Source organism: Gopherus evgoodei, chromosome 3 (assembly GCF_007399415.2).
Source record: "Gopherus evgoodei ecotype Sinaloan lineage chromosome 3, rGopEvg1_v1.p, whole genome shotgun sequence".
Lineage (NCBI taxonomy): Eukaryota > Metazoa > Chordata > Testudines > Testudinidae > Gopherus > Gopherus evgoodei.
In genome coordinates, this window is record NC_044324.1 from 183,202,008 (window position 1) to 183,218,487 (window position 16,480).

General features: G+C 46.6%; 1 protein-coding gene across 1 annotated transcript in view; it reads left to right on the forward strand.

The window, feature by feature from the left end:
* Positions 1-6,345: 6,345 nt before the first annotated feature.
* PKDCC (protein kinase domain containing, cytoplasmic) overlaps positions 6,346-16,480 on the forward strand; it is a 49,550-nt gene continuing 39,415 nt past the window's right edge. Inside the window, exon 1 of the mRNA XM_030557638.1 lies at positions 6,346-7,227. Coding sequence (XP_030413498.1) covers positions 6,529-7,227 — 699 coding nt within the window. The 5' untranslated portion in view covers positions 6,346-6,528. The remainder of the gene's footprint in view (positions 7,228-16,480) is intronic.

The window sequence follows — 16,480 nt, forward strand, 5'->3', positions numbered from 1 at the left end:
TGATACTTGAAACAAACTAGTAAATCACATCCAGGAAAGCAAAAGCACTGAGGGTGAGAAAATGACTTGGGTGAGGTGCTGAGACAAAGTCTAAATGTGTGTGTGTGTTTAGGGAGGCAAGAAGGAAGAGAATCTGGATACTCCCTATCCCCCTCTTTCTGGCTGCTATCCGGAGAAATTGTTTAAATCAGCCTTAATAATGAGAAGCAGTCAAAAGTTCATTTTTGTTCCCAGCAGGAGGCCCTTGCAGAAGACCAGGCAGGACCAACCCTTCTCCCCTACAGGCAGATTTACATTCCTCCCCCCCAAACCACCCACAGGTAATATTGTAATGCAAAGTACCTGGCTAAACAAGCCTCCCTTCCCTCCCTTTCAATGAGGCAGTGTTTGGCCTATTATCTGATAGAAATCTTCCAGAGGGAGGGGGCTGAATTGTGAACTCTCAGGGGTTTTCCGTTGCTTGTCCGTGAAGTTCGATAATCCCGCGCTAAATGGTTTGTGCGATTCAAAAGTGAGGCTGGTAAATAGTTATTAGGTGTCTGCAAAGAACGCGAGCGATCCGGGGAAAGCTCTAAATTAGAACACTGGAGAAGACAGGGCTGCTGGGGGGATGGGGGTGAGGAGATGGAGAACCGTGAAGTAACCTGGCCCACTGATTCCATAGTGCAGTTTGAAGAGACTGGCCGATGTACTGTAATTAAAGCGAACTGCCTGGGAAAGGCATTGGACTGAACAGGCAGTGTCGGTGTTTCTCTCCCTCAGATCACAGCACTTAAATCCATTCCCAAGCATTTGGGGGTGAATTAAGACTGTAGCAGTGATTCTTGACAGGAGCAAAAATAAAACTGCATCCCAGAGCTAGAGAAGTAACGATTTTAAAAGATCAGCTGAAAATCCGTTTCCCGAGTCTGAAAGCATTTCCATCCTAGGGGAAGGTACCGCCTCAGGCCATGTCTACATCTAAAATTTTGCAGCGCTGGTTGTTACAGCTGTATTAGTACAGCTGTATAGGGCCAGCGCTGCAGAGTGGCCACACTTACAGCAACCAGCGCTGCAAGTGGTGTTAGATGTGGCCACACTGCAGCGCTGTTGGGCGGCTTCAAGGGGGGTTCCGGGACGAGAGAGCAAACCGGGAAAGGAAACCAGCTTCGCCGCGGTTTGCTCTCTCGGTCCCGGAGCCACCCAGCAAACCGCAGGGAAGGAGACCTGCTTGCTCGGGATTCCGGGACCGAGAGAGCAAACCGGGAACGCCGCGGTTTGCTCTCTCGGTCCCGGAGCCAGCCAGCAAACCGCAGGGAAGGAGACCTGCTTGCTCGGGGTTCCGGGACCGAGAGAGCAAACCGGGAACGCCGCGGTTTGCTCTCTCGGTCCCGGAGCCAGCCAGCAAACCGCAGGGAAGGAGACCTGCTTGCTCGGGGTTCCGGGACCGAGAGAGCAAACCGCGGCGAAGCTGGTTTCCTTTCCCGGTTTGCTCTCTCGGTCCCGGAACCCCGAGCAAGCAGGTCTCCTTCCCTGCGGTTTGCTGGCTGGCTCCGGGACCGAGAGAGCAAACCGCGGCGTTCCCGGTTTGCTCTCTCGGTCCCGGAACCCCGAGCAAGCAGGTCTCCTTCCCTGCGGTTTGCTGGCTGGCTCCGGGACCGAGAGAGCAAACCGCGGCGTTCCCGGTTTGCTCTCTCGGTCCCGGAACCCCGAGCAAGCAGGTCTCCTTCCCTGCGGTTTGCTGGGTGGCTCCGGGACCGAGAGAGCAAACCGGGAAAGGAAACCAGCTTGATTACCAGAGGCTTCCTCCTTCCACGGAGGTCAAGAAAAGCGCTGGTAACTGTCTACATTGGATTACCAGCGCTGGATCACCAGCGCTGGATCCTCTACACCCGAGACAAAACGGGAGTACGGCCAGCGCTGCAAACAGGGAGTTGCAGCGCTGGTGGTGCCCTGCAGATGTGTACACCTTCAAAGTTGCAGCGCTGTAACTCCCTCACCAGCGCTGCAACTTTCTGATGTAGACAAGCCCTCAGTCGTAGCAAGCAATGGGGCTGGATCCTTTCTACAGTGAAGTCGAAATAGCTATGAACTTCAGTGAGAAGATGATCTGCTCCAATAGGTTTGCCTTAGGGCTTGTCTACATCAGAAAGTTGCAGCGCTGGTGAGGGAGTTACAGCGCTGCAACTTTGAAGGTGTACACATCTGCAGGGCATCACCAGCGCTGCAACTCCCTGTTTGCAGCGCTGGCCGTACTCCCGTTTTGTCTCGGGTGTAGAGGATCCAGCGCTGGTGATCCAGCGCTGGTAATCCAATGTAGACACTTACCAGCGCTTTTCTTGACCTCCGTGGAAGGAGGAAGCCTCTGGTAATCAAGCTGGTCTCCTTTCCCGGTTTGCTCTCTCGTTCCCGGAACCCCGAGCAAGCAGGTCTCCTTCCCTGCGGTTTGCTGGGTGGCTCCGGGAACGCGAGAGCAAACCACGGCGAAGCTGGTCTCCTTCCCCGGTTTGCTCTCTCGTTCCCGGAACCCCGAGCAAGCAGGTCTCCTTCCCTGCGGTTTGCTGGCTGGCTCCGGGAACGCGAGAGCAAACCGCGGCGAAGCTGGTCGCCTTTCCCGGTTTGCTCTCGCGTTCCCGGAACCCCCCTTGAAGCCGCCCAACAGCGCTGCAGTGTGGCCACATCTAACACCACTTGCAGCACTGGTTGCTGTAAGTGTGGCCACTCTGCAGCGCTGGCCCTATACAGCTGTACTAATACAGCTGTAACAACCAGCGCTGCAAAATTTTAGATGTAGACATGGCCTTAATAGTTCAGTGTTTTCTCCTGTAAAAGAGGGTATGTCTACAATTTTGCAGCGCTGGTTGTTACAGCTGTATTAGTACAGCTGTATAGGACCAGCGCTGCAGAGTGGCCACACTTACAGTAACCAGGGCTGCAAGTGGTGTTAGATGTGGCCACGCTGCAGCGCTGTTGCACACCGCGGGGAAGGAGACCTGCTTGGAGGGGGGTCGGGGAACGCCAGAGCACACCGCAGGGAAGGAGACCGCTTGGAGGGCAGTGGAGTTTGCTTAATTACCAGAGAGGCTTCCTCAGGTATGCTGGGATACCTGCTTATTCCACGGAGGTCAACAAAAACGCTGGTGAGTGTCTACACCTGATGACCAGCGCTGGTGATCCAGCGCTGGATCCTCTACATCCTAGGCACCACCGGGTGTACGACCAGCGCTGCAAACAGGGAGTTGCAGCGCTGGTAATGCCCTGCAGGTGTGTACACATCCTAAGTTGCAGCGCTGTGACCCCCTCACCAGCGCTGCAACTTTGTAGTATAGACAAGGCCTCTTAGCCCTGCCCTCTTAAATCTCACTATTTTCACCGGACAGAGTCTGTCGAGGCCCTTGAATGTTACTGGGCAAATTATAAACCCAAATAAACCTGAGATGGTACAATTAGCATATACAGGGTTTCCTTCTGCTCTTTCTTTCTCCAGTTTCATAAACGCTCCAACTTTACCCATGTACTTACGTCTTTGGAATAAATGGGAAACATTGATTAAAATCAAACATATCAGAAAACCGCATAAAAATAGATATTTAAAATATTTCTGGACGAATGGGAATTATTTCCCCATACAGCTCTGGGAGAGTCTTTTATTTCTGCTGTAGAGTGGGTCAGAGACTTGACATTGTGGTGAGAGATCTTTGATTGGTGATTGCTCAGTGGTTACCTGATCCGGAATGTAGATAGGGCCAGGTACGCGCACGAATGTCGTTTGTATTATTCATTGCAATAAATTAGCCCCCAGATCGAGCGTTATATAGCATCGGAGGCAGATGTGGCTGACAGATCGGAGTGGGAAGGCTCTGCATTAACCCAGGTACAATATATTTAGTCGTATGCGAGTTTCAGATGCCTAGTATTGTAATGTAATGTAATAAAAAGGAATGGATCCGAAGGTGCTAGTCGCCCGCACATCCCATTGAAATCAACGGGAGCGGCAGGCGTTCAGCGCCTTTGAACATAGGCCAAATCGTTATTATCAGAGTTATGTTGCCAGACATTATCATGGGCCAAATTCTGCCCTCATTTACACGACTGGGAGCAGGCTGTGGTATCATTAAGGAGAGAATTTTGTCCGGGATGACAATCAGATGAGAATGGAAAGAATAAGAAATAAGATGCATCACGCACCGTTGGGGTGTTTTATGTCTTGTTACTTGCCATCCAGCTACACAAAGCTTCACCCCGTTGTTTTGTCCGGCCATGAGCTTGCCGCCGACTGAGGGTGTGTTGCTGGTTGAGCATTCAGTTGCAAGGAACAGTAGGTGGCGCTTAGCTGATACAGTATTTTTCTCTGGCTTTTGCATGCGATCTCCTCCCAGTCTCCTTACACAGCTCGGTTCTGCTCACATACAAAGGCTGCAATGGCCACAAAGCTAACGGGACAGTATGGCATGAGAACACCGCGAGGCGTTCAGGAAATGTGCTGCAGGCTGCTTAATGGCTTGTTAGAACCACACCTATTTCAGACAAGGTCTCTTTACTGGTAATTTATTGTCCTCATTCTGAGGCTCTCATCATGTTTGACATTAACTCTTCCATTTGCTCTTGGTATTATGTTTCAAGCCTGACTGTACAGCCACGATTGAAATATGCCAAAATTAGGTCTCATTAAAAGCCATTTGATCTGCTAGCTGCTTCTCATAAACTTGTAATTCACCCTCAGGACAGTTTTATTACAAGTGACAGGCGGTTCTTAGTTAAACCAGTGATTGAAAAGATTACATTGTAAACGTAAACTGAATCTTTTAAACTCTCCCGATTATCTTGACTATATAGGCCTCTTATTAATGTACCATGTCTCTTGAAAATAGTATTCTTTATGAGTCAGCATGCAATCATAGACTCAGTGTCACGTGTAAGACATGCAACAAAAATGGACAAACATCAGGCTTTGGATTTTGATTAATTACAAGCCAAAGTATATAGCTTTACTTTCTACTGTCACCGAAAATAAATGCTTTCAAGCATCGGGCACGCGCGCCTGTGAGGGTAAACAGAATGTTTGTAGCCGATGTGTATTACCTAAATGACTCGTGCTTTAAATGATCCCCTTTCTTTATTGGAAATGGTTCTTCTTTTTGCGTCCCGGTGAACTTTAGCTCGCAGTTCCCCCCTAGCTCTTTATGGCTTTTCTTTTGTTGATGTGCTTTTCTTTGTGACGTTTTTTGGGCCGATTGTATTTGTTAATTAGTTGCTAACAGCATCGTAATGTGGGCTTGATGGATAACCATGTCATTAGCACTCACCCCTGCAATTCACATCTCCAGCAGGGCAGGGGCTACCCCATGTTGAGACCATGATTTGTAGAGCTAGTCTAGAGTAACACAGCTAACCTATCTCCTTCGTTGCTTTCAGTTTCCATCTCGAAATCACAGCCCGCTCTTCTTATGTTATCAGTAAACTTATGATAAGCCACAGTTTGACCCAGCCAGAGCACACAAGGCCATTACTACTTCCTGGGTAACATTGTACCATTTTATTGCGTTGAGAGAGAAAATATATACACCACCTCACGCAAATATAATTAATTAGATGTTATTTATCTTAAGCGGATTGTTTTATTTGTAAGGTAACCAACTGCAAGAAAATATGTGGAAAATTCATCGGCAAAATCTTCCCTTTGTGTGCTCATCCTCACTTCTGTGTTCGTGGGCTTGCTGCTTTCTGAGCTCTCCAGCACTGGCTTCTCATTCGTAAAACGCTTTCCAGCATGTGACTGGTGTGAGGCCAGTTCAGCTAGCGCTGTCAAACTGGGAGAATGGGAACAAGTGATCTTGAACAAATCATGATGGGTGAGATTTGAAACGTCTCGTTCAAACATAAACACACACTGGGGGGTGGGAGGTGAGATAAGCCTTCATCACTAGAGGGGGAGATTTTACTAATGAATCTCAAAATGAAGGCGCCTCCCTCCCACAGAAGCAAGTAGCCGCTGGCAGTTCTGGTTCAGCTAAACCTGCCTCCTCTAGCTGCGAGGCTCCTGCCAGAAAAGTGACTTCACTAATGCTACCCCTACTCCGGTCCCCGTCGGGCACTGCCGGCCAGCCCAGCCCGCTCCCCACTCCGCAGAGCACACCGTTATCATCTCGGTGGGCCCCGCCTATTGCCTGGTCGTGCACGGGAGCTGCGGCTGAGCCTGGGAGTTGTAGTCCTGACTTCCCGGCTATCACACGGCGGTGGGGAGCGTCATCCGAGAGACTACGTTTCCCAGGGCCCCCTGCTGCTCCGCCGGTCCACGGGCAGAGCCGGACTGTCAATCAGGGGACGTCAGCGAGCGGAGAGCGCTCAGGGTTATTATCCTCCCCCCCGCCTCCGGGTCCTTCTGATAATCCGCGCTCCAGAAGCTCATGAGCAGGGAGGCAAGTGTCAGGCTGATGTGCCTGAGCGGGGCGAGGGCCGGCGGGGCCACGTGAAGAGGCTGCGGTCCCGGGGAGCCTTTTCCGCCCAAACCTGAGCCCTGGGGGAGAGGGGAGAGGCTGGGGCGCTGCGATGAGGCGCAGAAAGATCGCGGTGGCCGCCGGCTGCTGCCTCTCCTTCTTCCTGGGCACTTTGCTCAACGTGTTCTTCATCCCGGGCTTTGATCCTCACCACCAGCAGCAGCAGCAGCAGCAGCAGCCGCGGCGCGGGGTCACCCCGGCTTTTGCGGGCTCGCCTTTGTACTGGCCGGGGGAGGACCGCGAGAGCCAGCGCTTGGAGTTAGCCCGGCAGATCAGGGAGCGCTACGAGGAGCTGGTCCGGTATCAGAAGCACCAGGCGCCCGCGACTGCTGCCCGGCGGCTGGTGAGACCGCTGGAGCGCCGGCTGATGGACCTTGCCCAGCAGCGGACCTCCTCAGAGCAGACCCTTCGGCTGGAGAAGGGGAAAGCGCCGCAGGCTGACAGCCGCGCGGGCTCCTATCCCGAAGCCAAAGTAGACCTGGCTCTGAACCCCCCTCTGCTGGGGTGTCGAGACATCCACAATGTCACCAGCCTGCACTACTTGGGCTCCGGCTACACCAAAGCTGTCTACAAGGTCGTCCTGAACCGCACGCTGGCCGTGGCGCTGAAATCGGTGGATTTTGGGGGGCACGACATCGAGAACTGCGTGAAGCAATACGCGGCGTTAGAAGCTTGCTACCGGCTCGCCTCCTACAAAATCGTCAAGGAGATGATCCTCTTGCAAAAGCTGCAGCACGCCAACATCCTCCAGGTAAGCCCAGTGGGCTGGGGCGCTCTGGCGCTGGTGCCGTGGGGGAGGATTGGGCTCTTTGAAAGGAATTACAGGTAGCTTTTGCAGATCGGATGGACGTGGCACTGTAGACAATGGTCATCTTTAGGTAGGGTTTCTTTCAAACTGCCTGGGCTTGTACCAAACAGCGAGTGAAAACCAGCCGACGTGTACAGATAGAGTGTGGAAAAATGTGTCAAGGGTTTATTTCTCAGCACAGGCAACCTGTTGGCGCTCTTCACACCAAGGGAATAAAAGTATGTAGTAACCGCACAAAGGAGTGTATATAGGGTGGAGCTGATTGCATTTGTGATCTGTATGAAAGAACTAGAAAGCTTTGATCTTGATATATCTATAACACTGCGGTTCCTGACCTTGCGTCCCGAGTGATTATAGTACAGCGAATAAATAGTATGTGACTATCACTAATGTCAGCCCAATGGGTCGAAAAATGTCATCTTGCGATAACAAGCCTCCCTCTAAATACAAATGTAACATTCTTTGGACAAGTATAGTTATAACATCCTTTTTAGACTAATGTTTATCGAGTCAAATACGTCACTTCAGTTAATGTTTTCTAAAGATTTGTAGATATTAGTTCATCACCATTCAAATTTTATATACACAAAATCCCTTCTGATATATCATCTATACAGATCTATAGTTTCTGCTCTTTTCTAACAACTCTTTACTTTTAATACTGAGAAGACAGGAAAGCTTTATACACAAACACGCTCAACAGACATACATGTACAACTAAAGATATTGACATTCTTTCTGAAGCGATTCGTTCTGCCAGATTTACCGTGGCCTGTATACCAAAGAGGTAAGGAAAGATTAGGAATATTATACATTTTCATTCTGCTAATTGATGCAGAAGTAATGTCATTATGGGAGAAGGCTATAGCTGCGCCTGGCCTAGTAGCCTTTTCTGAATGTTCTTTCACCTAAGAAAAAATAAAATTGTGATACTGGAAAGCGAAGGAAGCGTAAGAAGATATAAACTCCCTCAAAATACGAACACTAAAATGCTGTCAATACAAACGACAACTCCCCTTCCCCCCGAATATTATGGGAATGGAAATGTGATTGTTCCTCACCTGGCACTGTGAGGGTTATTGTGTATTTTATCGTGTGAATCTTAAATACACGGAATCCTGGCAAATGGAAGATTAGGAGTATGAACTGTAACAGGGCTCAGTATTATTCTTACTGTACACTGACATTACTCCACTTGCCAGAAATGTTGCATCGTGCGACTGTTACACGTCCACATTAATTTCAACGTGCCCATTTGGATTGAAATTCCTGTTGAATTTCGCACAGTGTGTGGAGCGTTGATGAAAAATAAAACAGTATTAGAACGTGCATTCCCCGTAACTACTTTTAAAAAGAAATCAAATAGGCAGATTTTGATTTCTTCGGTAGCAAAAGGTACCAATTTCCCCATAAGAACTAAAGGTCTAAATGAACAGAACGGTCAATTTTCATACACTGGAAGTCTAGGAAAGGCCAGATGCCAGTTTAATAATGAGTACATGCGAAAAGTGGGTTTGGGAAGTCAATTTCTTTCTTGCTTTCCTGGGATAAAACTGGAGAAAACATTTTTTGTAGCTCTAGAATAAAAAATCAACAACCAACTAAATAAAGCGTTTGCTAATTATTGCGTCCCTGCTGCCAGGTATAACTGCTGTATAACGCATAATGAAAACAAGTTAAACAACATCTCGAACGCTACACTACAACTTCTGTTAGAGGTTTTCAGTTACTCCATATGATGTAATACACCCTCATAGGAAGAAATTCAAACTAATCACTGTAGTGCAGACTAGGATATCGATCATAGCTTGACAGTAGGAAATAAACTCAATTTTTAAACATTGGTTTTCCAGATTTTTTTCTTATTCCGTAGAACGCAATCCAGTGTTTCTACAAGTTAGCAAAACTGATGATTTATATTAAACATGTTAAAATTGCAGTTTCTCTGGTTTCCTCGGTGGGTTTTAATGATCGTGCTGAATTCCTTTCACATGTTATTCGAATAGATACTTTCATTGTATGCAGAGCATAATTTGGAAATAATTAGTCATCTTCACAAAATGGAAACCAAACTTCTGTCCTGCATTATCTATGCAACGAGCAACAAGAACAGACTTCGGTGTTTACATATGTGTAGACACTAGAGTTCCTTTAAACTGGGATAGGCATTATGGAACATTTCATTGAAAAATCTGTTCAGGATCAGTGATTGCTTTTTCTACCAAAGACTATAGGAAGCGCTGTCAGTTAATTCCCCTGTTTGCTGAAGGCTGGTGGACCTTACAATAGGTAAATGAAGTCAATCTTCTTCATGTCACATTTTCCTTGTGAGCAGTCACGTCATGTAGAAACTGAACGAGAACAAACACATGAATAGACGCTTCTAAAAACGCCAATTAGAAAATACACGCCCAGCCTCTGCGCTGGGCGAATGTTCTAATGAGCAAAAATCCTTTGTGTTAATTATGTTTTCATAAATGACATGCCATCTAATTACAACATAGATTAAATTTAAATCAGAAACATGTTTTCCGTTTGGCTCAGATTCTTTCTTTATTATTATTTTGGCTGCCCGCTGTCTCCTCAGACACTAGCAGAATTTCCTTTTCACTTGGCTGCTCTGATCAGATTGCAAATGCGCTAGAAAAGAGAGCTGCGAAGCCACATACATCGCTGACTTTTTGTTTACTCTATTCCATTCATTGCGTGTAGTGCGGGGCGAGGTCACTGCCGTGAGTGAACACTAGTGTTTGATAAGACCTTACCTTGCAAGGCTACTATAAAAACCCGACAGACTTTATCTAGTCACAGCTGGCAGACCTTTGGTCCAGGATCTGTAATGTCATACTGGGGGTCATCGGGGCACATACACGGGGAACAGTGAGCGTTTTCTAAGCCAGCCTGCTGGTTTTTGTTATGTCTATTCTAAAATCCCCGATAGGGCATGATCCTGCAGCTGCTAACCTCAGTGACAAAATGAACGCAGGATTAGGCCTATAAATTTCTGCCGGAGACAGAGGAAAGAAACTCAAAAGTCATCATACTTTCGCCAATCTATTCTGGTTTTTGATATAAGCGTCAATTTTAATTGGAGGAAAAGAGTGTAAAAGACCCAAACCATTTAATTGATGTCAAATTCACTATAACACAGCTGTGTATGTCCTAATAAGAAAAGCTTTTTCTTAGCTCATTTTCATCGGGGTTCTTCATCCACTGTAGAAACACAACTCAGAGTCCTCAGTTTTCCCCAAAAGCCTTTCAGTTTCTGCCTGCATGCAGCGTATCCATCAATCACCGAGTTACTTCCCTAGCAAAATGAACAGTCCGGTTCTGCGTTAGACAAGGTGGCTGAGGCGATATCTTTTGCTGGACCAGTTTCTGTTGGTGAGAAAGAGACGCTTTGACACCCACCTTGTCTCTCTAATAGCCCGGGAGCTACAGGGCTAAAACAACAGTGCTGCATACAGTTAATTACTGCGTTGCCTCTTCTCAGTGCTACTTCGGTAGCTCTTAATTGAGCAAAATACAAGCCTTCTGCCTGCTGCTGGGCTTAGTTTAAAAAGAATTTCCAGCTTCATCATTAGTCTCCCTTAGTCGAAAGAGATGCGGAGACCAGCTGAAATGACTACCCAGCCACCCACGCCAGCAGTAGTTTACAGTCCCTCTCGGGTAAGGAACTTTTAGCGATCTCAGACATAGGAAAAATCAAATGTGCTGAAAAAAAAATTCTAATACGCTTAGCCCGGCGGTTGGGTTAGCGACCAGGGATTAGCTGCTCCTGACGGCTCAGATAGGCTCACGCTGGGTTTTCAATATCAATGTGTTTACTACGGAGTTTGACATCACTGTAAACCAGCCATAAAATATTGCACTTTTGTTTCTCAAACTTCCCCTTCCAATTATCCCCCCAGCACACAGTGAACACTTAACACCCCTAAGCCAGCTGCGACCAATTATTAGCACGGCTCGGGGCTGGAGCTGCTCAGTGCTGAGCTGCTTCAAATCCAGTTGACTCGCTCAGCCCTCTAAAACAGCATCCTCAAATAGCGGTACTTTAGTATGAAAACAGAAGCCACCCTCACGCTAACTGCAGCTGGTGATGGCGGTAAGGTGGGGCTTTTAGAAGGGGCGAGGGAGAAGAGAGATCTCCTCCTCTTCCATGGAGTCAAACGCGGACAGATAACTAGCCCCCCCCCTGCCCTCCTACCCACAGAGATGCATAAGACTGTGGGCAATATTGTTGCTGTTAAGTGGCTTTCCTTGCACTGTACCCTTTGCGATCTGGCGCGGCAGCACATGCCCCCACTCAGGCCTGTATGAGGGGCTATCTAGGGTGAGTATGTTTGAGTCTTTCTCGGGGGAAACCCGGCTTTTCTTTCCCGGAGGTTCAGTCCCAGGAAAGGGGATTTTCCTGTAAATCTCTCGCAGCTGACAGCTTGAAGTGTCCTTTGTAAGATAACAGACTTGTTCTTGACTGTCTCTGCAGTTCCCAGTCTAGCCTGTCTCTTGTCAAAACCAGCTTTGGTCCCGTCCCCTTTAAGGCATCCTTTTAGAATACCTGATTAGGGCACAATATACGTATGTGGAAGTAAAAAAAAAAAAAAAAAAAAAAAAAAAAGACCCCTTCTCAGCTCGCAGCCTTGTCCTCGCACCACATATTGACACGTTCGTCATGCATGGAGCCTGTTCGGGCCAGGCGCCAGATGTGCCACATCCAGCTATCAAACGACATGCTGAGAACCCGGACAAGGGAGTGTGGGTTAGTGTTAGATACAGGGGTTAGCTGGTGTTAATGCAAAGAAAACAGGAGGTGCCTGTCGCTTTAAAGTGTTTGTATTGACCGTCTCTGAGTCAGGCGTGGTTTGCCCGAGTGGGCATTGCCTCGGGATCTGGGCAGAGGCGCGGACTCAAAGGGCAAGGCTGGGAACTTGTCAATTACACACACACACACTGCTCTAGATCGCTTTCTATACACATTCCTGCCTCACACCAGCCATTGTGATAGGCAGGTGCAGATGAAAATGGAACCGTATTTGGTTTGGAGAGGGAGAGAAGGGGCTAGTTCATTAAAGTTGATTTAATAATGAGGGGCATTGGGGAGGAGGGGGATTTGGGTCACTGATTTATTGTAACACAGGATTTAGCAGCCTACTAATTGCTTTGCAGTCGCTCTCTATCAAGTGCTGTGGCGGGTCTCCTCTTCCTTTTCCCTCTCCGCGGTGGTTTCTTTTCTTAGAAAGTTAAAATATTTATTTCTGAATCCAGCTTTTCCAGGCAGCCGGGTTGGTTTGCTCTAATTCCTCCCTCCAGTCTGTCTGTATCTAGGGCAGAAAAGCAAATCAAACTACCATTTGCTGTTAATTTCAGAAAATGAATACGATTGGAAAGACCCTGGCAATGTTTGATTTACTGTAATAATATAATTACAACCTTGTAGATCTGAATTAAGGGTGCTGCCATTCATGGGTATAAACAATCTTTTGACGGGTTCTCCCCTTACGTTGCTGAATACGAATGGAAAGGAGTGAAGGTTTGAAACTGACGTAATCTTGCGGTTTCACAAAACGTATCTTTGTAGGTTTTTAGGTATCTTTATAATCACTCATAGCGCAATTCAGTGTGTTCTACTGAAAAAGTCACCACGTCAACCAAAACAAATCTTTATTTTATTTAAAAAATAATAAAAAATAAGTAATGCTGAGTTCATTTAGAACAGTGACGGTGGGGTGGGGAGGAACAGTCTTGAATAGCAGCTGATAGCAGACCAGAGGCTTGTTGAGTAAGACCACCTCCCTTTTTTGGTTTGTCAGATTAGTGTTAAAGCAAATACACTTTGAAAATCATGGTCCAGATTATGATATTATCCCGTTTTAAATCTGGAGTAATCCAGTTGTCTTTAGGGGAATTATTTTGGATTTACATATGTGTAAGTGGCCTTGATTACACTCTGAAGATGTATCATGTTAGAAAACATGGTATTAAAAGATTTTGCCTTTGGGATGGACAAATCCAGTGGTGTTTGAAAACATTTTAGGTGGTCCTGGCATGGGCTATTACAACCAGCTAATACAGTTTTAAACATTACTTGTTCCTCTTTTAAATAGGATGTAAAATCATGTTACCATGTGTTAGTTAACATGTTTTCTAACATGCTGCTTTTCCTCATCATAGACAAATCCAGTTAGTGAGGTCAAAAGCAGGACCCTTATTTTTAGTTTGAGAATTAAAATGTTGAGATCTTAATATAAAATCTGGTAACTTTTTATATGGAAGAAAATAATTTCTCCAAGTGGTAAATTAACTAAACTGCATTTATAGCTTAAATGAGTTGACATGAATCGTCTATGGAATCTTCAGGTCACATTATATCATGTTGCTTCATTTATAGTCCATACTAATCTTTAATTAATAAAACTTGCATACAATATGGGGCTAGGGGTGAACTCTAGTTGTGGGGGGAGGATCAGATGCTCAGGAAATCCTTTGTTGTTATTGAGCTCAAATCATGAAACACTTTTGTGCTGGTAGTGGTGGAGAATACTCAGAGATGAACTGAAGGGCTTTTTATTTTTATTGAAAAATTGAGCAACCTTCTGAGTAGACTGTGGTGTAGTGTCATCAACGAAGAGCCAAGGCAAAATGGTAGCTGATCACATGGGGAAATTGTCGTTATGAAATTTGGAGTGGGAAAGGAGTGTAGAAATTTCCCTTGGAATTGAACCTTCAAAACAGAGCCCCTAATTAGAGAGAATTAACCTGCTGGAATGAGAGCATGGGATCTCATTATGTGCTTGATCTGCATCCGTAGATAAAGGGCACAATATAGCTCCAGGGGCCTATCTACACTGGGAAATTTTCTAACTGCTTTTAACCTGTTTTTATTAGAGCATTTTTAAGACATTTTAAACTGCCTGAAACCAAGTGCACACCAGGACTTAGATGGTTTTAAAATCAGTTTAGCTGAGCAAGTTTTAAAACTGCTCAGAAATTTTTCCTAGTGTAGACAGGTACTTAGGGTAACATTTTCAAAAGCATCTAAGTGACTTAGGAGCCTAAATCTCAAAAAGTGATTCAGGAACATAGAAGCCTAAGTCCCAATGACCTTCTGTGTCAGGTTGGCTCCTAAGGATTAGTCCACAAAGGGATGTAGGCATGGCAACACCTAACTTCTAGGCACCCAGCTGCCTAGTGGAATTCACAGCCCTAAGTTAGGAGCCCAGGCTCCCCTGTACAAAGGGTGGGGGAAGTTAGATGCCTGAGATGGGGAGACTTGGTTTCTGGTTTTCTGGCTTCTGTCAATGCTAGCCAGTAGGAAATACTGAGGAGAGGGGTGAGGTCTGAGCCCCCTGTCTAGTTCCACTCAGGATTCAGAGCAGTGAACCCTCTCCTGGAATGAGGTTCGTAAGCCACCTCAGCTCCTTCTCAAAAAGAGAGAGAGAGACCCATCACATGATAGCCAGGTGGTTAGGGGGTGCTCACCTGGGCTGTGGGAGACCTGTTTCCAAACCCCTATTCTGCCTGGTTTGGAACAGGTCTCTCCTATCTCTGCCCTGACCATCAGGCTATTGGGCATGCTGAGGTGGGGCGCTCTCAATCTCTTCTGGTGAAGCTGTTCCATTTTGTATAATAAATGAAGTATTTATTGGAGCCGGGACCTACATCCCAGGCAAGTGCCCTAACCACTAGGCTATGAAGTCAGTCTCTCTTGAGCCCAGTTAATATATATTTTATTTAATACACAGGGGAACAGCTTCAGCAGGACAGGTTGAGAGCACTCTCACCCTAGAATACCCAATAGCCACATGGTTAAGGCACTTCTCTGGGAAAGCCGGGTTTAAGTCCCTGCTCCATATCAGGCAGAGTGTGGATTTGAAAACAGGTCTCCCATAGCCTGCATGAGAGATCTATACACTGGGCTGTCAGGTATTCTGGGACATTCATGCCCACGTCAGAAAAATCTAAATCTGGTTGTCTTTTGTGCAAGTAAGGCATGTTCTGACAATACCTACCAGATTTGGCCCTGCAGGCAAAACAGATGGAGGAATGCCAAGTTGGAAACTCCCACCAGGGGGGAGCATGAACTAGGGCACCAAGCAGCTTGGTGGTGTTAGACTTAGGTGGTTTTGCACCTGCTCACCAACAGCAATTGAGGAAATTAGGGAATTTAGGGGTGAGGTGGCGTCTGAGTGGGGGTTTTCAGGCTCTCATTGGTGCCTATATTTTGTATTTAAGATCCTGAAGTGGGAGTTAGCTCTAGATCCACAGGGAGATGTAGTGACATAAGCACTTTTGAAAATGCTACCCTATGTGTAATGTGGGGTGACAGTACTGGATCTCTCTGTAGGGTGAGGAGGAAAAAAACAAACAGTGCCACCTGTTGATGGAGACAGCTTGCTGCAGCTCCAGTATGCCTCCACAGTCCTGGGGAGCTCAGGGTGGGAATGGAGAAGGCCAGGGAGAGCAGACAGATGCGGCTTGGCGAGGAAAGATGAATTACACAAAGTACTTCTTTATTGCAAGAGTGCTTCCCAACAGGCCCAGATGTTATCCTGCACTTCTAAGAGTGAAGAAAGGATCTGTTAACAAGAACTCCAGTGCTGCTGGAAGCACAGAGCTGATACAATTGCAAACCAGCCATAACTATTCATGTCATTATTAGACAAGCCATATGCCTCAACTCTAAAGTGTCCAAATAATATTTTCTCCCATTGAATTGCATGAGACTGTAGAGGAGATTCAACTTACATAGCTGTTGGCAGGAAGGGATTTCCACGAGGCATAAACCATAGAATTAGTTAAAGAGCTACACCCTCATTACTCACTTTCAAATACATCCTTCATAAAACTAATCCCATTAATTTGTCGAATGATTTCTCTAATTGTTCCTCTGTGTTATATGCCATGTAAATTACCCCAAAAGACTCTGTTTTGAATTTCTGGTTCCTTTATGGGAGCTGATGATTTGCAACCTCATCAGCTTTCCCTGCCTAGGATCCTGGCAGTCTCCTTTCTGTGCAGCACTGAACAGAGACCAATGGCACCATTTCACCTTTTTGCAAAAATCACCTTTGCTACTTGAACTTTTCAGAGACACACTGTGCTTATAAAGCGGTTCACGTTGGTGGGTATCCTGCCCAGGACACTATGTTTAAATAAAATATAACATTTTGTATAATGAGGATTCCAAGGGCAAACC